Source organism: Microtus oregoni, unplaced genomic scaffold (assembly GCF_018167655.1).
Source record: "Microtus oregoni isolate MIOR12 unplaced genomic scaffold, Mior012 000043F_ref0000047, whole genome shotgun sequence".
Lineage (NCBI taxonomy): Eukaryota > Metazoa > Chordata > Mammalia > Rodentia > Cricetidae > Microtus > Microtus oregoni.
This window is the reverse complement of record NW_024543210.1, coordinates 20508048-20529353: the sequence shown is the minus strand read 5'-3', so window position 1 is coordinate 20529353 and position 21306 is coordinate 20508048. Positions and strand designations below refer to the sequence as shown.

General features: G+C 41.0%; 1 protein-coding gene and 1 non-coding gene across 3 annotated transcripts in view; both read right to left on the bottom strand.

Moving 5' to 3' along the window:
• Positions 1-18006, bottom strand: part of LOC121434349 (transcription initiation factor IIA subunit 1) — a 34146-nt gene extending 16140 nt beyond the window's left edge. Inside the window, exons 1-4 of one of the 2 annotated variants that reach the window (XM_041633224.1) lie at positions 17543-18006; positions 14791-14892; positions 3551-3755; positions 1516-1583 (exon numbers count right to left, since the gene is read on the bottom strand). In XM_041633224.1, coding sequence (XP_041489158.1) covers positions 1516-1583; positions 3551-3755; positions 14791-14892; positions 17543-17572 — 405 coding nt within the window. In that variant the 5' untranslated portion in view covers positions 17573-18006. Of the gene's footprint in view, positions 1-1515; positions 1584-3550; positions 3756-14790; positions 14893-16952; positions 17409-17542 lie in introns of those variants that run through there. The other variant, XM_041633225.1, reaches the window with a different exon arrangement.
• On the bottom strand, positions 2259-2401 carry LOC121434506. Its single transcript, XR_005972442.1, has one exon. It is a non-coding gene; the product is annotated as a small nucleolar RNA SNORA79 (small nucleolar RNA).
• Positions 18007-21306: the final 3300 nt, after the last annotated feature.

Here is a 21306-nt window from a genome sequence, read left to right as displayed (position 1 = left end):
CATGTGGGTGCTGAGAATTGAACCTGTGTCCTCTGGAAGAGCAACAAGTGCTCTTAACCACTGAGTCGTCTCTCAAGCCCTTTAGTCTTCTTTTTTTCTTTTTTTTAAGATGGGGTCTCAATGCATAGTCCAGGCTGGCCTCAAAAAGATGATTTTCTTGCCTCAATCTCCTGAGAAATGGAATTACAAAAGTGCCCTACGATGGCCCCGGTGAGACTTGAGGTAAAATTACTCCATTTATTTCTTCCAAAGATATCATTTCTCTTGCTTGCCCCAAGAGGTTTCCAACACTCTTTTAGCTTCGTTTTGTACCTGAAGTATTTTTATGCATCTAACCATAACTACATTTAGGTAGGGTTTCATTCCGTTATGCTTACATATTCCTTAAGACATCAACTGCTACATTCTCTGTTCAACCTATAAATTTTTAGAAAACTCACATTTGGATTAAGCTTAGGGAAATAAACGCTGTAGAGAAACTAATGCCAAAGAGATCAAAACGACTTTGCGCAATTCAAAGGCAGGAGAGAAGGCTCAGTGGTTAAGGACACTCACTGCTCTTGAAGAGGACACAGGTTCTATTTCCAGCACACACCCATGGCAGATTACTACTATCTGTAACTCCAGCTTCAAGGAATCTGCCACCCTCTTTTGGGCTTTATAGGTAGGCACCAGGCATGCATGTGGTTCACAAATACACATGCAGGCAAGCAATCATACACAAAGAATTTTTAAAAAAATACAAATAAGTAAAAATAAAAATTGTAATAGCTAGGGCTGGAGAGATGGCTCAGTGGTTAAGAGCATTGCCTGCTCTTCCAAAGGTCCTGAGTTCAATTCCCAGCAACCACATGGTGGCTCACAACCATCTGTAATGAGGTCTGGTGCCCTCTTCTGGCCTGCAGGCATACACGCAAAACAGAATATTGTATACATAATAAATAAATATTTTTAAAAAATTGTAATAGCTAGTATTTAGCAGCACTGTAAATATTGTCTAGGTAGCAAGACTGTACACAAGGAGTCATGTGACTAGCAGCTGACCCGCTTCTTATGGGCTTAAGGGTAGGTAGAAAAGAAGGGATGGATCTGGGAAGAATTGGAGGAGGGGGTAAATATGATTAAAATATATCACATGAAATTCTCAAATGACTAAAAAAATTAAATTTAAAAAGAAACAGCTATCTTGAACTGTCCAGAACAGTTAATTTTCAGCAAGTTTATAAATCTTAGCAGTTTAAAAAATATACTCTTAAACTTAACTGATTTCTGAAACAGAGCTATGGGTGCTAGCATGTTTGGCTGGTTCCCTACAGTTTTAATAACATATCAACCACAAAGTATTTTGGTATTTAAGAAGAAAATTACATAATTTTATGAACTTTAATGTTTAAGATTAAGCTATTCTGCTCAAATCTTCCATAATCCTGAAATTGTTAAATACAATACACACAAATAATTGCAATTTTAAATTAAATAACTAGAGCCAATGTAAGTGTCATGTTCAAGTCTTACCGTAATACTTGATGCATTCATATGCTGTATCAACTTAGAATCAGGGACAATAACTTGTGGTGCTGTAGCTGCAAAGATACAAAGAAAAAAAAGACAGTTGCAAACAAGGACCCACAAGGGTACTACTCACACTCACAGCAATGTTACAAAACGACAGCGACGTCACTCTTTTCATACTTGTATTTCTACAGTAGAATATTCTCAAACTATTTTCCCTTTTGGAAGTTTTTAAATTTTTCTATGGAAATCAACAGCTGGGATATATTCATTTTATACTGAAAAACATTAAAATGATAATACCAGGGCAGGCATGGTAGTGTATGCCTTTAATTCTAACACCCAGTAATCAGGCAAGCAGATCTCTGAGTTCAAGGTCAGCTTGGTCTACACAGTGAGACGCTGTCCAAAAACAAACAAACCAAAAACCAAAACCCTATAACATCCTTTTACCAACTTGACAACTACACAATCGAGGCATTTTAGCTAACTATTTAAAATACAAATCAAGGGTGTAAGTGCTTGCTGTCCCAGAGCACGAGCGCTGCAGCAGCACTGCTCCATGCAGCAGGCGGGGCAGAGGGTGATGACAACAGCGAGCCTGAGAGAGACCCCGTCCATCTCAAACACCCCACTTGTCTTCTGACTCCATGCACGCACCATGTCCATGGGCACCTACATCTGCATGTGCACACACATCACACACAATCCAGAAACAATGGCGATGTCAGTTAAAAAATGCAAATAATTGTTTGATCCCACAAATTTCAGAGAATACACAGATAATCCCATTATCTTGATACTCTCTGAATGAAAAAAATCAATTTTAATTTATGATGATCTAAAATCCTAGTGCCATGCCTAAAGGCAATAGGAGGAACAATCATCAAAGATGGAAAGGATGAGATTATGTGGTACAGACTTAACATAGGTAAGAGGTGCTGAGGTAGCTCAGTGGGCAAAGGCGCTTGCTGCCAAGCCTAAAGACCAGAACTCCACCCTTAGAACTCATGGTAGAAGGAGACAACAGACTGCTGTAAGTGGTCCTGACTTCAACATGTGTACCATGGTCTATCACTCCTCCACAAACACTAACTAAGTAAATCTTAAATTAAAAAAAGATATTCAAAATCTCTTAGCTATAAACAATATAGACTTTTCTACTACATATCACTACTTGTTTTGTATTTCTTAGATGAGATGAAACAAATCCGTCACCAAACAGTTACCACCTTAAGCCAAGCTTTCATGTATCCTGTTTCCTTTCCCAGTCAAGATTCATCTAACTACAATATTGAGGAAATTTTGTAACTGGATAGATTTTGTCATATTTAAAACAAAAAGTTTTGTATGATGGATCAAATGCTTTCTTTTTCCCTGGGTTTTTCAAGATAGTTCTTCAATGTAGGCCAGGCTGTCCTGGAACTTCTATACTATAGACTAGGCTGGCCTTGAACTCAGCCTCTACCTCCCAAGTGCTGGGATTAAAGGCATGCACTACCACAACCTCGCATGATTCTTTCCAGGGCTCAGATTTTTCTTCAACTGTGAAATATAGCTAATAGCTATTCTACAACATCCCAGTAAAAGATTAACAAACAGAACCTATAAAATGATTTGTATATTGTAAAAACCTACAGTCTATAAATGAGTTTTTTCTTTAAACCAAGCATTAAAATTTAGCATTAAGCTAAATTTCATATTCATTTTCTACTTAAGCAACAAAATTTCTCTAGTATACATGGATAAAAATAAAACAAACATATCTTTGAAAGAACATGTTTTATAAAGAAACCATATATATATACACCTTATATAACATAATGAAACCCTTCAGAAATAAGCCTCTACAGATCAGGATCCCCATTTTTTTTCCTTAAACAAATACTTTCAATCACAAACTCAGCCAAAAGAGAGGAATAGAACAATCAAGTATTTATTTAAAAGCATGATACAAGAAACCCAAGAGTCAAAAGAATACTTTCCAAAGACAAGTGTAGTTTGTAAGCCATGACAGGGACCAATCTAGTTCTCTCACCTTGCTGTGATGCAGGAATAAGGACCTGCTGGGTCTGTGCTTGCTGAGGTACCGTTTGCTGAGGTTGCGCTTGCTGGTGGTGATGGTGGTGGTGATGCTGCTGCTGTTGGGGTTGATGTTGCTGCTGAACTTGCAACAAAAGCTGCTGCTCTTCTGAATGAAATCCATCTACTGCCCTAGACTGCATTAATTTATTCTCCCACAACTAAGACAGAGAACAGTAAAGTCTTCTCAGTAAGTCAAAGAAAACTCTTGACATATGGGCAAAACATTTATTAGGTGTTTATAACTTTATTCTATTTTAAGAAATGATACAATCATAAAAAAAATAGCCTGCAATTCTTACACAAGTTTTATATAAGGAAAATAAACCTTTATCAAATTTCATCTTTAATAAAGAAGAACATTCCAAGAAATGTTAATTGGCAGGAGTTGCTTAACCAAGAGCCAATACCTTAAAAATCACAGCTTCTCTTTTCATTTCAAAACACTTATTAAATTACTTTTATAGAACTTTGCTCAATATCTATTTTCTATCTCATCAGGTGGTGGTGGGACAAACCTCTAATCCCAGCACTCAGAAGGCAGAGACAGATAGATCTCTGAGTTCCAGGCCAGCCTGGTCTACAGAACCGAGTTCCAGGACTGCAGGACTACACAGAGAAACCCTATCTCAAAAAACCAAACCAAAAAACAAAAACAAAAAAAAAAAAAGCAAAAACAAACATCCCAAATTTTCTATCTCTTAGATAGCAGTCAACAGAACAAATATTCATCTCTCCTTCAGTAGAATGAGAAGTAGAGGCATTTTAAATTAAGATAGACAACTTCCATTTGTCTAATCTTATAAGAAAAAGAAATTGAGGCCTCAATGGTCACTCTACACCTCTTGAAATTTTGTTCCTAGCAATATGCTAAAGATTGACAACCACTTCCTGCTTAGTCATTTCTATAGGCAGAACATATATAACCTAAAAATTCAAATTCTGCAACATTCCACAATCTGTACTGACTGCTACTAACATGTAGTCTACTAACACGACACCACCAGTTGAAAATTCCACCTGATAAAATTTTACTCTAAGCATAAAATTTAAAATAGTGTGTGAAATTAGTTTCTAGTAATGTATATAAGGTATATATAAAACGTAAGTGAACTTTACTGCATATTATATGCAAGTATTTCAAAATCTGAAAAAAATGTGAAAAGAAAATATTGCTGGGTAGGTGACACCTTTCAGATTAGGGATACCCAATCTGTATCTCCTCATTTCACTGCAGGGTAAATTCTATAATGGGAGGAGGAGGGAAAGTCGCCCAAGAAAGAAGAAATGAAAACATTTCCAACTATTTCATTAACGTATTTGCTTTCTGTTATGCTTAATGTTTAATTTAGAGCCTTACTCCCAAATGAGCCTTTAAAATGCAAATGAAACAATTTGGTCATTTTCACACTTGCACGTCTACACATACTGCTTTTAATGCCAGGAACTGCTCTTGGGATACTGCTAATTCACAGGCTTCTCCAAGATCCTCTCAGATGACTACATGCTAGTGACAATTCCAGCATCCTTCCAATAGTGTACTGAAAGAATGAAGTAAAGTCAGATTTACAGTAAAACTATTTCTCTAGGAAGCCCAATACTTTTTTAATATCTAAAAAGATACTAAACTCTATTCATAGCTTCAGAGTTAAAGACAGTGACCACTGAATACTAGCTGCTATTATTACTGTAGTAGTGGTTTTAAATATGTAACAGCATTACGTCACAAGTTGGGAAACCAGTTAATCCTGGTTTGTCTACTAATATGACTCAATCATGTAACATTCTTAGACACTTTCCTCACCTAAAATTAAAGGAAAATTGATTTACATTACTCCTAAACTTCTAGCCAGCAATAGAGGCTTCTACAAACCCCACACTAAAAACAACTGGTTTCTTCCTGTAGCAACAAAGTACTACTTCCTAAGGGTCCAAATTGTGTATGGCTGATCTCCGCAAAGTGGGCTAAAAGCAGGTCAAAACAGGTACCTGCATGACAAGTAAGACATGAGTATATTATATAAGTTTCTCAGATATACTAGTCACCTGAAACTCCTGTCTTCCTCTTTTTCAAACTCAAAACCTGGTTTCATGAGTCAAAATCAAGGTGAAGGGGTTGTTGAGATGGTTCAGGGGGGGTTAAGGCACCTGTCACCAAATTGATAATGGGTTTGATTTCTGAGACCCACACGGTAGACAAGAAAATCAACTCCCACAAGTCATCCTCTGACTTCCACATGTACATGGTGGTTCATATCCATACATATATGTGCATGCATAATTTTTTTCTAAAAAAATTAAAATGTGAAGTAAAAGAGCAATTGATGTTTAAGAAAATGGTTTTTAAGGTTTTTAAGCCAGGTGTAGAGGCAGATGCCTTCAAGGCCAGCCTGGTCTACATAGTAAATTCCAGGACAGCTAGAGCTACATAGTAAGATCCTGCCTCGAGGAGAAAAAAGGTTCTCTGCACCACAATTTTCTAATTGAGATGAGGACGAGGATCCAACCTAGTTCTTTTTATTTTTAATTTAGTTTTTTTTTCATTTTACGTACCAGCCCCAGTTCTCCACCTCCCCCCCCCCATTCTCCCTCTCTACTACCTCTCCCTATCCCACCTCCCATCCACTCCTCAGAAGGGGAGCCCAACCTAGTTCTTAAAGAACATGTTCTAACACTGACTGGTAACAAACCCCAACCTATCATATTTTAAAAAAAAAAAATTATCTTACTACTTGTATGTGAATTATATTGTGTGAATATATGTCACATGGTTATGGCTGCTCTCCCTAACCAAAAGAAGGCTGGATCCCTTGGAACTGGAGTTACAAGAGGTTTGGAGGTACCTGAAGTGGGGTCTAGGAACAGAACTCTGACTGACTCATTGTTCTAGCCTCCCCTTCACACTTTTCTAAATTCATGTTTCATTTTTATTACTATCAATTGGTCTACCCACTGGAATGAGAGCACATCATTCCAATGAAGCCTCAAATAAACAGAAATATTGACTACATGTAAAATACAGTTGAGTATTAGGGAATACTATTTTTATGTTGGGGAATATTCTTTTAAGGTATGTGACTTTTGTTTATGCTGCTTTTAACTCTGTGAAGCTATGATTCTTTGCCTGTTTAACACTTAATTGTCTAATAAAGACCTGAGCAGGATAGCAAGGCAGAAACAAGGCTAGGCAGGGCTGGCAGGCAGAGAGTATAAACAGAAGGAGAATCAGGAAGAGAGGAGCAAGGAAACAAAGAGAGGACATCAGGGGTCAGCCACCTAGCTACACATACACAGCAAGCCACAGAAAAAGAAGTAAAGAAAGATATACAGAAATTGAGAAAGATAAAAACCCTGAGGAAATTTTTGGTAGCCGGAAAAGCAAGATGTGAGGTAACAAGCCATGAGTCTCATGGTAAAATATAAACTAAAAGAAATGCGTTAATTTATAATTAGAGCTAGCCAGCAAGAAGCCTAAGACACTGGCCAGATAATTGTAACTTAAAAAAGAAAGAAAGAAAAGAACAGCTGGCAAGAAAAACCCAAGGTAAGACCAGGCATTCCTAAGAATAAGAATCCGTGTATGATTTATCTGGGAACTGGGTGGTAGCCCCCCAAAAGCCAAAAGAGTCAAATATCACAAAACAGCTGAGTGTATGTTCAACTCCCCTACTTTCCCATATCAAGAGCCTATCAATCAAAAAATCATAACTGAGAAGGTTTCAAGTGTACTTCAGTGGTTAAGAGTGCTTGCCCAGTTAGCATGAAATGAGAACCACTAATTCAGAACAAGAAAATAAAGAAAAAAGAAGAAAGTAGGGTGGAGGGGAAGAGACAGCAGCTGCAGAACAGTAAGTAATTCTGAGGTGTGATCCCAGACCTCCTCTATCAGCAGGTTTAGACGTGAGCCACAAGAACTGACCACATTATTCTGGGTGGTCAAAACCAATGCTTTTCAAATTGAGGATTGAAATCCATTAGTGGGTCATTAAAAAGTCAATGTTGAATTTTGTATGAGAACCAAAATGAAAGGGAAATGCAGCATGAAAAGTAGCTTCTGTATTTTGTTATATTTTCTGCCATGTTAACAGGACTAGTTCTCTGAAGTTTACAAACGCATCTTCTGCTTAATTGTAACCACAGTAAATCATAACCTGTAGGTTATACAATATGTACTATTGTATATAATGTAGTATATGTAGCCTATAATATATTCACCCTTATAGTTGAGAAAATAGTTCATGTTCCAACTGAAGTCTAAAACTACACTCGACTCAAATATAATATTTTTCCCTACATACATACAAACCCATGATAAAGTTTAATTTGCAAATTATATACAGTGCAAATAAAATTAGTGAAACATAACTATAAGGACCTCCTGTGATAAATCCTATGTGACTGATCTCTTTCTCAAGTACCTTACCGAATGAACTGCAGTCTTCTTGTGGGTTGGTGTGGGAAGTCCTTCTGACTATGTTTTGCTTTTATTGGTTAATGAAGAAAGCTGTTTCGGCTAGTGAAATACAGTGCCTACATGATAAGATGGTGAAGCACACGGACACTTTGATGGAACAGCTCTATGTAAGGTTAGCTGAACATAAACACTGCGGCATTGCAGCAGGGATTCTGACAACTGGGTGGACACAAAGTGATTAATGGATGAGCTGCATATGCAGAATGAATAAACTGCATAGAGGAATGACTCAACCTCGACTATGCAGCTGGCTGGGGAGATTTCATAATTCTAGTCAGAATGCACACAACTTCAAGCCCACAAATTGCTCATTCTGGAATATTTCATTTAATATTTTTCTAATAAAACTGACCAAAAGTAACTAAAACATCAAAAAATGTTGGAGAGAAGGATTAGTAGTTAAAAGAACTTCTGCTCTTTCAGAGGACCCAGGTTCAATTAACAGCACCCACCATGGCGACTCACAATAGTCTGTAAACCCAGTTCCCAGGGATCTAATGCCCTCTTTCCTGCCTTACAGGCACCAAGCACATGATGCAGACATACACACGTAAAATATATTTTTAATAAAGAAGACCATAGATAAGCGGAAACTAGTACACTTATTTTGAGGAACAGCGAGCCATTTAGTCAGACTCTAGAGCAGAAGCTTAGGTAGTACAGCCTATCTGCCCTAGACTAGCGGATACTCAACTTGAACTATAGTTTTATAGACTAAACTACTTTCAGTGAAATAACCTTAGACTGCTTTTAATCTACAGTCTTCTAAAATGAAACATCAAAGTCCCAAAGCCTGAAAGAAAAGCCAGTCACTTATGCTACACATGGTGGTACGTGTCTTTAACCCACAACACTTGGGAAATAGAGGCAGGTGGATCTGTGATTTCAAGGCCGACCAGGGCTCCACAAAGGGGGTATGGTGGTTACTTCCTGTGTATATTAGAAACAGTTTTACTTTTGAATGAACTCCTTCATGAAGATACTATTTTACTAAGGACCTAACAGATAACTAAGAATTTACCAGTCATTTAGTATGAACTTCAAACAAAATTGGAAAAATAAAACTGTTTTCTATTTTCTATATAGCATGCTACTGCATTTTAGGCAGAGCCTGTCTGTATCATCCAGCATGGCCCCATGGGGAATGCAACATTCCTAATTCTTGCCTACTAAATGTCAAAGGTGTCGGCTAGTCTTTTTTTTTTTTGGTTTTTCGAGACAGGGTTTCTCTGTGGCTTTGGAGCCTGTCCTGGGACTAGCTCTGTAGACCAGGCTGGTCTCGAACTCACAGAGATCCGCCTGCCTCTGCCTCCCGAGTGCTGGGATTAAAGGCGTGCGCCACCATCGCCCGGCTGGTGTCGGCTAGTCTTGACACAAGGTCCCATATATTCCAAAAGCTCTGCAGGAGTTGAGCTAATCAATCAAGAATTAGGACTTAGCCAGGTGGTAGTGGTCATGCCTTTAATTCCAGCACTTGCAAGGTGGAGACAGGCGGATTTCAGTGAGTTCAAGGCCAGCCTGGTCTACAAAGCAAGTTCCAGGACAGTCAGGACTGTTACACACTGTTACAGAGAAACCCTGTCTCAAAAAAAAAAAAAAAAAGTCATGATAGGTATAACTAAACAAATATAAAAATAATAGTCTACAACTATGCACCAAGCATATACCATCAAGTAAAATTTCATTTATTCAATGCTTATCTTCATTTTTTAAAAAAGATTTATGTTTACAACTGTTTTGCCTGCATGCATGCATGCATGCATGATACCCAGAGAAGTCAGAAGGCATTGGATTCCCTGGAAAATGGGAGTTATGGATGGCTGTGAGCCTTGATGCGGGCACTGAGAACTGAACCCAAGTCCTCTATAAGAGCAGCAAGTTAACTGCTGAGCCATCTCTCCAATCTTTTAATTTTACTTCAACACAATTTTAACTGTATCAAAAAGTTCCAGGTTCTAACTGTCCGCGGTTAAAACAATGTTACATTGTTTTGGCAATAGTAACTGTATTAGTAATGCTGAAACTAGGAATACCAAATTGTATTTCTTTTGCTTAGAAAACTGGAAGAGCCTTTCACTTTATTATTATTAGCTCCCTTTCCCACAAGTAACTATTAATTCTGGTAAACCCATAATTCAGTAATTTTTTGCCTAGGCATCTAAAATTGACATGAAAAACATTAACTTCTGTTCCCAAAAAGGCTGAGGTGTAAAACTGTGTGTATGTGTTACTGAGACAATTTAATAACTAAACTTTATTTGGTTCTATATAAGTACATATGTAGACATTATCACCTCCTTTAGAGAAAAAGAACCTGAAGAAGTTAGGCAAGATATCTAAGATCAACAAATAACAGAAGGCAAAAATAAGATAATTAAAATCCAGAAGTCTATTTCAGCGTCTCTGAATATTGTATCCTGGGCACTTCACTTGTCTCACCCTAATGCTAGCTCTAATCCACACTTCTCATCTAACCACACTGTTACTTCATCTACTGTCTATTTCGTTTGGGAAATGAGTTCCCTAACAGCTTTTGGAAGCTCTGAAATGATTAGTTGTACACTTTATCCAGTAGCTAGATATTTTGTGGAAACAGGAGAGTGGTTTAAAATGTCTAGCCCAGCATGCTGCTGGAGAATGGGCAGTTCACAGTGGGATTCAAAGTGAACTCTAACCATCCCGTGACGAGGGCACTTAGCTAACAGATGGTGGAATGTGAAAGGAGGGCTTTCAGCTCAAGGCACACCTAGGTCCACATTTCTACTACCTACTAGCTAAATGCTCTTGTCAAAGGACAGAAAGTAGGTAATTACTCAATTTATACTCTAGATATTTTTATCAGTGTATCAAGTATCTATGTACAATTAGCGTATGTTTAGGAAAGTGGTTCTCAAGTTTGGGGTGATTTTGCTACTACTTCCTTAGGGAGACTAGCAATAAAGACATTTCTGAACATAACTACAAAGTGCTATGTAGTGAGCAGAAGGATCTGCTAACATCCTACATGAAACAACTAACCAATCATGTCAACATGCCAGAAGCACCAAATCTGAGGCCCTAGAGCCACATGGAACCTGAATTTTCAGACACATCTCTAACTGAGGAACCTATTTTATCAACACAGAAACTTGCTTAATGGCAGAGCACTAGCCCAGCATGCACAAGGTGCTTCACTTAATCTCCAGCAATGGTAGGAAAATGTATATATTTCAAGTTGTACTTACTATTTAGATATAGGCAGGTCTGACAAATTGTTTTTTATCATTTACTTTAGACTTTTGTTTGTTTTGAGACAGTCTCACTATGTAGCCCTGACTGGGGCCTGCAATTACACAGACTAGGTTGGCCTTAAATTTGTGCAGATTCTCCCACCTTCCCCTTCTTAGTCGCTTATTATTCACTTTGAAGAGAATTTCTGTTTTTACCGCCCAGTTAATTGCCAATCCACAATCCCTTAAATACAAGTTTATCGACAATGTCTTCCCTAGTTCCCACAGTTCCCACATCTAAGTGAGCTCCTAACACTTGAGAAACCATCCCAAGAACTGAGCTGAATTTTTTTTTTTTAAGTCACGACATTACCTCCAGTATCCAGTTAACCTTTACATTACAGGCATCCTCACCATGTATCTCAGGTCATAATCTAATTTCCCACTGTATCTGACAGCCTTAGCAACCTTTTGATAACCTCTGTTGAACAGTTAAAAAGGGAGAAGGGCTAGTGTTAAATTAAAGTCCATTATAAATCATAAAATATACACTGACTGTTAACCTTGTTAACGAGAAAATTTGTGTGGCTCAATGTGGTAATAACTAGCCACATGTAGTGATTTAAATTTAAGTAAAATTAATAAAAATTTATTTCTCGGTTGCTCTAATCACATTCCAAATGCCTTACAGTCCCATGTGGCTAATGACTACCGTGTAGATGACATACAGACACAGAGCATTTCTTCCCAGCACTGTAGACAGCTGTCCCCTGGACAGGACTAGCATCCAACTGCGAAAACTAGGGCACATTCTGAAAATTCTAACAAGGTCCTCAAGAAATTTAATACAGAGAATTAAGTTCATTCTGGTCTAACAGCTTTAACTCTTATTACAACCCAAGATATAAGAGTATGCCCCACTTAGCAATAAAAATAGCATTCTTAAGATTCAGGAGCCACAGCTACTATTAACCAGTTCACTAAATATTTAACTGAATGCCAGCCACACATGGCAGGTACTATGGTAGAAACTGAAGATCAAAAATTGAGTCTCTTTTAAATGTAAGAAGCATGCAAACGCAGAGACTTGATTTTTCCGAGGCAACGCAGTTTCTCTGAATAGAATGTCTTATAGTTATGGGGACCAGTCAGAAGACTGAAGTGTCAAGACTGTAAACTTACAAAACGAGCAATTAATAAAGATCCAGAATTGACCTCTACTGTAAATCAATTAAAGTCTTTAAAGCTCATTTCCACACCTACAGAAATTATGTCTTCTACACAGTCTGTATAAAGTTACAGAGTGTAAGAACAACATCTGAAGACAGCAAAGCACTTAGTCCAGTAAAGGACCATGCTAAACTTCTGCATTTACTCTCCGTGTAACTTAGGTGCTTTACGCTGTTCCAACTCCTGTTTCGGAGGAGGTTCTCTAACACTAGCATCCTTAAGCATCAATCAATACATTTCCATTTCTCTCTCACTTGATATTACTCACCCCACTAAAACTTACATTTGTTCCTTTCTCACATCGACAAATTCTTACTGAATATTCTAAAAGTTAACAAATTAAGACATATTTCATCTCCACAATAAAACTCAGATTTACTTTACTTTAAATGAGTGTTAAATTCTAGCTTCCACATCTGAATGGAAAAGACCACAGCTAATGTCCCTAGACCATTTATTAGCTGTGATAATTTCAACACACCTCTAAAGGAACTGCTTCCAATTTCTAAATCAATAGTTCTAATATCTTGTGATCTCAAGTTCCTTATCTCTTTATTATATTGTGTATGGATGATGGGGGTGCATATACCATGCATGGCACATGGAGACAACTTTATGCAATCAGTTTCTGCTCCACTTATCTCTTTTCAAAATTACTGAGAACTTCAAAAAAAATTTAGGTCTATGTTTATACAAACGACAGCAATTTTTCCAGAATTAACAACAACAAAAAAGTAGTAGAAAGGACTTAAAAGAAACTAGATGTCCCATCTGCCTCTGTATTTTGCTCTTGTTTTGGTTCAAGAATAGAAAGAAAATTTTCTCTTACAGTTACACAGTTGAGAAACCAAAAGGTATTTTAAAATATTTCTTAATAGTTCAGCAATATCTCAACCTATAACAATGAAATTTTCAGAGTAAAATCTATTAATATATATTGTATTTTAAATGGATCTTCCAACATGCATTGAAAATAAATTATGCATATCTTTTCAAAGTTAACACGTTTCCCTAAACAACAATGAGTATAAAATAGTCATCAACACAATAAATACACCTAAAGCAAGCCTGCGGCTCTCAAGGAAAGGGACAGTAAGTACTGTGCACACAAGTGTGAGCTGAGCTGCCGGCTTCTCACTGGACAACTTGTGTAGGTATGCATGTGGAGCCTACAGAAGGATCTTAAATTTTCCTCTATGACTTTCCACCTTTGCCTGGAAACAGGTCTCTCATTAAAACCTGGAGCTCCTGGGATCCAGATGTCTCCATCCCCCAAACACTGGGGTGACAGGCACGTGGTGATGGAGATCTGAATTCAGGTTCTCTTAATTTCAGAGTAAGCACTCTTAATGTGTCTTTTCTCCAAACACACTAGATATAACTTCAAAATTGAAGAATGATAAACTATGAAATTTTCAAACTTGGGTACTTAGACCAACCAGTATAAAAATACTCCACAGATCTATGCAAACAAAAATACTATCTCTTTAAAATTTATTTTTCTTACGTATATATGTGTCTTGCCTGCATGAATGTCTGTGCGGCACTTGTGTGCTGATGCCTGTGAATGCAGAAGTGAGCATCTCCTGGGACTGTAGTTACAAACTATTGTGAGTCACCATGTGGGTACAGGGAGTTGAACCCAGTTCCTCTGGGAAGAGCGGTCAGAGCTCTTAATCACTGGGCCATCTCTCCAGTTCCCACACAAATGTCATTTTAAAAAATCTAAGTATATTTGCATAAATTCAAGAGAAAAACTAGCTCTCAATGTTTAATATATAATAACTGGAACATTGAGCACACATAAAGGAGTTAACGCTAGTGCCTAAATTCTTTTATCATAGCAAGGATTTGTTCAATCCCTGTAGCAAACAACTTTTAGAACAGAAATACAGTAAGACTACAAAAACATAAAAGCTGTTACTGAGACGTCAAGTAATTGAACCACAAAACACTACATGTGAAGAAGAAAAGCTATTTGGGGGCATTCTGGTAGGTATCCCTACATTTACTGCATTTAATCCTGAGAACAACCAGCCATTAAGTCTGTGCTACCAATTCCTGTCTTGGAGGGAAAGAAGCTAAAATGCAAGTCCTCTGCCCACAGTCAGAGGGAGATGAGATGGTACAACTGGGGTTTAAAACGAAGCCCTTCACTAGACTAAGGCATCTCTTCGCCTCTCCTTAACGTCAAACATCCAGACTACGGAAAAGCTACCTCTTGGTGACAAAGGAAATGGGCTTTTCTTGAAAGTGATATTATTTAAAAAGAGCCAAACTCACAGTTTTTAGTTCCATCAGGACTTGTTCATCCACTCCATCATCCAGAAAGATGTCTCGTACATCATTAATAACATCTTCAATCACAGATCTATATAATTTAGGCTTTAAAGGAAAAATAAGATTCAATAAAAGACTGATTTCAAGAGTTTAACAGCCTTTAAGAAATTCTTAAATACAAGCCATTTGGCCAACTGTCTAAAATTTACTTTAAATTGTGCCTTTAAAGATATGGCAATCCTAAACTAGGCTTATCACTCGGGAGGCAGACAGGAGGATTTCAGATTTCCAACCTAGTCTACAGAGACCCTGTCTCAAAAACAAAAAACAAAAACAAGCAAACAAAAAACATATTTTGGCTTCATTAAACTGGATTTAATAATTACATATTTTATAGAGGCATAAGGCTGTGCAATGTAGTTCAGAAACCAAAGTTCTTTATGCACACGCAACCCATACAAATTCCTGTTACAATTTCCTTGTTTGTGAGCAAAATAACAAACACCGTGATTAATAGTTTATGATGTCTGGGTCCTACTATTCACGCTTGGTTTAACCCCCGTCCTATCTCATAACCTTTCCAATTATTGAATTTTGAGGAACTTTCAGTTCACTAGCCATCTCCTGGTCATAACCAGCAATCTAATCAGAATTTGATCATATAAATGCCTTTGTCCCCCTGCCCTAGTTTGTCCCTTCAAGCTACCCCACTGAGCTGTACATTGGCCGTGTAATTTTAAATTGGTATGCTTTAAGGTTTCAAGAAATCAGTTACCCCCAAATCTTCTGAGATTCAGACACTTGGGTACAAATCTGGTTTCACTATGGCTGAAGGGAAAAGGGAAATGCTTAAATTCTAACCTCTTGGGCCAGGGTTTGTCTCTACTGCATACAAAGTCATTTAGATCTGTCCTTTCAAAAGGCAATATTCCAAACTTTGAAAGCCGTAAATTAGAGGCCTCCTGTGGCATCATCAAATGATTCACTGGAAGGTTCTTTTCAAAAAGTACTAATTTTCTAGCACAATATTAAGTAAATTGGGTGGGTTGTTATACTGGACCCCATGTTAGCCAATGATACAATTAAAACCACCACCTAACCTTTAATGCTTAAAATCCAGTTTAGTACCCCATCTATCAATGTATTGTAGGCAGAAAGATCTCTCGAGTGACTAAGCTTCTGTCACTTCGTGCTTTGTGTGTTTGTATTAAGAAAACACGATGAAACGTTAGGCGCTGTGTTTCTAACATTTCCTGAATACCTGGTGAACAAAACACTACCAAGTCCTCTGTGAGAGAAACATTTAATGTACAATATTCTTTAAGCAGAGAATGTTTTAAAAAAAAAAAGTTCAAGGGGGACAAAAAAATCATGTGGTCTAAAATGGTTTAAAATTTAAATTCTATAAATAAAGAGGAAAAATAAAACGATGCTGCAATTCTGGCCTACTTCCCACTACAAACAAAGGCAGCATACCCTAGCTTTTACAGGAAAACACACTCGGATCTGTGTAAGCAGCCTCCCGGCTCGGAAGCGAAATTTCGGCGTGAAAGGAACCTAGAAATAAATTGAGCTCCGCACGCGGGCGCCTCTCGCCTCGGGAGCACGCACCTCCCTGCCCCGCGCTCAGCAGCTCTCACTATTTAAAGCCGGATCTGGTGTTTAAATGGAGAGGCGGTGACGTAGGCCTGAAAAGCACCTTCCCATCCTGGCAGAGTCTATATTAGAGAGCGGCAATGGCTCTATATAAACAGGGCAGCCAAAGGGAGGAGGGCCACAAGGCGCAGGCACTGAAAAGCAGGGTAAGCGGCCGCAGCCATGATGGATCGACCCGAGTCGCCAACGGTACGGTGTCGGGCGGCAGCGGGCTGCTCTGCGGCGTTTGGGGCCGGGCAAAAGAAAAAAAAAAAAAAAGAAAAGAAAAGAAAGAAAAAAAGAAAACAAAATGAAACCAAAAAAGAAAAAAAAACAAGTGTTTTATTATAATTAAAAATTAAAGAGTTGGGGTGGCCTAGTGATCACACTGCATTGGTGACTACGGAAAAGGTTATTTTTATGTGACTGCTTTTTGCAAACCTACGTGATCGCAAAGAACCAAAAAAATGGAGCAGCGGGAAGAAGTAGGCAAATTTCAAGGCGAATGCGGGGACATTTGGGCCACTCACTGTAAGGCTTTGTTTGTCCTGGTGCTTTTGCTAGTCGAAGTTACCACGGGGGTTTTGCTTCCCCTTCGCCATTTTACCCACTGGGGAGGAACCGAGATAAGTGCTTTCCAACCTTCATTTTTTTTTCTTGTCTTTTTTTTTTCCTTTGGAAGATTAGCAAAATCGGCCCCAGTGCAGGCTTTCCAAAGCACCACCTCCAGAGTGCCCCCAAAGGCACGCCGGACCTTGGCAGCGTCCGAGCGGGCACCCCAGGCGCGGGGCTAGACCCGCGGCCGCTCGGGGGCTGGCCGGGTTCGGACCCCGCGTGGGGTCGCCGCCCGCCTGTCCTCGCCCCGGGGTCGGCAGCCAGGGCCCAACGGCCTGCGTGGCCCGCCCCGCGGCACTCCCGGCCCCGCCGCCCTCCGCCCGCCAGCCCTCGGCGCCCCCCCGCCAGGCCAGGCCCGCGGCGGGCAGCGGCGGTGGAGGGCGGAGGGGGGGGGTACCGGGTCGGGAGCGCCGCCTCGCCCGGGCCCGCCCCCGCCCGCCCCAGCCGTTGCCTGCCGCCGCCGGAACCTTCGCTGCCCCCGCCGGCCACCGCACCACGTCCTTACCACGGTGTTTGTGTTTGCCGAGTTCGCCATTTCCACACACAACACAAACAAGAGGGAACGAGATTTAAAAAAGAAAAAAAAAAAAAAAGAACCCTCAGACCCGGAGGGTGACCCAAGTCACCCGCAAGAGTGGGGCAAAATTTGCTCAACAAAAACCGATCCCGAAGGAGTGAGAGGCGGGAGACCAGGAGGAGGGGGGCACTCCTCCCGCGGCTCGGAGCCTCGAGAATCGCCTTAAAGAAAAAAGCAAAAAATAGGAAAAAAAATACAAGTCACGACCCCTCGCGGGGTTAGGGGGCGTCGCCCGCTCCCCACACGGCGCCGCGGAGGGAAACCAACACCGGTCACCGCTCCCAGCGCCGCCGCTGCCGCCACCGGCTGCAGCTCCAGCCGTCCGGTCTGCCTGCTTCTCCCCTTTATATAGCGAGCCAACAAGCTGCGCGAGCTGCCGCCGCCGCCGCCGCCGAGAGACAGGGCGGAGGGAGGGAGGGGCGGAAAGGGCGGGGGCAGCGGGGGGCGGGGCCGAGCGCGAGACACCGCGAGAGCCGCGTGCGCACGCGCGCCGGCGCCGAGCGCGCCCTGGCTGGGGCCGGGTGGGCGGGGCCGCGGGGGGGGGGACCAGAGTAAATACGGCGCCGCCGCCGCCTACCCACCCCTCCACATACACACACCCCAAGTCTCGCGTGATCACGTGCTGGGCAGACTGGCGGAAGCGATCCGGGCTGGTGTGGCGGGATGAGTCGGCTGGGCGATGGAACTGGAGGAGGCTGCTGGTTGTGCCACCCCGTTCACCCACGCAGAGTTTAAGGGTACCTCGCACGGCTTCGCGTGGGCGCCCGGCCTCTCTGGAGGGACGGAGAGGGTTTGAGGGGCTCCCCGCTGTCTTGAGGTTGGCGGGCATGTCACGTGATTCGGCTGCCGTCCCCCGCGCGCTGGGGCTTGGGACAGTTTTTAAATGCGGAGTCATCTTTTGATTCGTGAGCTTAGGTCAAGCGGAAGGGAAAGTTCGCGCCTCTTGCCGAGGATAGACCTCGCGAAATTGTGTAGAAGTCTAAAGGAGACGAACGCTTTTGCGCTCACTCTATCATCAGTCCAGAATTGAGAACTCCTGAAGGCGTTTGGAGCTTTGTCTCTACAAATTCAGGCTGTAAAGTGATTTGGCTACAGTAGCTCCTAAGATTCCACTCCACCATCTCAGGTACTGCTTCGGATGGTAGAGATGACGGAAGAAGAAGGCCACCTCATCCACTAGAATGTGGACTACTACCCGACAATTTTATTGCTTTCGTTTTGTAGTGTTATCAAAGTACTGTGATTTGCACATTGGCCAACGCATAGTGACTAACACATCTGAAACCCATGCCCCTGACTCACCAGCTTGCCTGACCTGTCACAAGAGGTCAGGCAGAGTGTCCGTATCTTGGAGTGTAATTTATTAGCAGTTTGACCTGTGACATCCAAGCAAACCCTGCCTTGGCATCAGTATTTCATCAGTAATAGACTTGTGTTCCGTAGACAGAATTTACCGTGCCACTTTTCCTAATCCTAGGGATTTGGGAAAAAATAAAAGGTAATGTGGAAGTATGAAGTTTATATTCAAAAAGCAAATCAAGCAAACGACGTCATTCTATGCCGGTGAAGCTAGATAAATGGAATATGGACTAGCTGAGCAAAGAAAGGATACAGCCTGTCTCCTGGGACCTTGGGGAAGGCATTAGAAAGAACTGAGAAACTGGACATAATAGGGTCGAGAGAGAGATAGAGAGATTTGTTTTTGTTTTTGTTTTTGTTTTTTTTTTGGTTTTTCAAGACAGGGTTTCTCTGTGGCTTTGGAGCTTGTCCTGGAACTAGCTCTTGTAGACCAGGCTGGTCTCGAACTCACAGAGATCCGCCTGCCTCTGCCTCCCGAGTGCTGGGATTAAAGGCGTGCGCCACCACCGCCCGGCTCTTGAGAGATTTCTATGGGATTTGTTTGTTGTTGGTTTGGGGTTTTTGTTTTGTTTTTTGAGACAAGGTTTTTCCCATCCAAGTACTAACCAGGCCCGACCCTGCTTAGCTTCCGAGATCAGACGAGATCGGGCGCGTTCAGGGTGGTATGGCCGTGGACGAGACAAGGTTTTTCAAAGCTGTTCTGAACTAACTTTGTAGACCAAGCTCAGAGGTTTGTCTGCCTCTCCTGGAATTAAAGGCCTGTGCCACCCCACCCGACTCTGGGATTTCTTCAATACCAGTTCTATCCTCTGCTTTAATTTTTTTTGAGTCACGGTCTACATGGTTTCGGGAAAGCCAGGATTGCTTAGAGAGCTCGCAGACCTTGACCCCACAGAGATCCTCCTCCGGCTGCCTCCTTAGTGCTGGGATGAAAGGCACGTGCCACTCACTCATCCCTCCACTAAACACTTAGAGGCTCAGCAGTTTCCTGCACAGGCACTTTAAAATAATTAACAGGACATAAGTGTTCTTGGTATATGAAACTGCGATCCAGTCAGCATTCTGAGCATGTTTAACATTTCGATAACGCCTGGGAAACCGAGGAGGCCCATTCCTGATGAGTCTCCATGTTACGATGCATACATACTAGTAACTTTTTTCACCTAGTTTTTTCCCCTCAACGTGGTATTCATAACTACATAATCAAGTGTTTTCCCATCAGTTAAAACTGCTGAAGACAGAACATAGAAGAGAGTCTATAAATATCCTACCCTACAGAGTTAACCTTCATAAAGGATTGATGAGATCTGTGTCGTTGGTCTGCTCTGTGAAACCAGTGCTAATTGGATTTTTTTAAGGATTCCTTCAAGGTCTTGAGAGATGGCCCAGCAGTTAAGAGTACTTGCTGCTCTTCCAGAGAACTGAGTTTGTTTCGCAGCACCCATATCAGGAGACACACCAGCACCACTCCTGCAGCTCATATAGTGCCTGCACACAAGGGGCACACACATGTATATACATAAATAAAAACAGTCTTGTAGAAAAAGACCGTACCATCAGACTACTGGAGGCTCTACGTTTCCCTAACTGTACAGTCTCGATTGCAGTATGCCTGGCACTTGATTCATGTTTTCCTAACACTCGTCCCCTCTCCAGTACCCATGTATCTGACTTCTAAACAGTCACTATGGATTTCATTACAACATAGTTCCTAATTCTTGGTTTAGCTGTAATACCCCTTCAGCCACAATGTGTGTGTGTGTCAACAAGTTTCAGTTATTTTCTGATCTTATATCACAATTCTGGAACTTGGGTTAGGCAGTGATGGCCCACACACACACTCAGGAGGCTGGGTGGTGGTGGCACTCGCCTTTAATCCCAGCACTCAAAGGCAGGTGGATCTCTGTGAATTCAAGATCAGTCTGATCTACAGGGCTAGTTCCTGGACAGCTAGGGCTGTTATACAGAGAAATTCTGTCTCAGAAAAAAACAAAAGAAAAAAAAGAGAGAGAGAGACCTGCATAAACCAAGCATGGTGGGCAAACCTTTAATCTCAAGCAGAGGCAAGAGGATCCCTGTGAGTTCCAGGACAGCTAGGACTACATAAAGAGACCCTGTCTCCAACAGGTGTGGGGGAGGGGCTGTATAGTCTGGTCTTACACTGCTGGTTCCCGAGATTTTCCAGGCCTTTGGAAGCACCCTGGATTACACCATTGGGTTCCTGGCTCTTCAGTGTGCAGATGGATGGTCATTAGATTTCTCAGGCTCAATAATGACGTGTGCCTCTTCTCAATACGTATTTCTTACTGTCTTGTTTCTTTGTGACTTTCCCT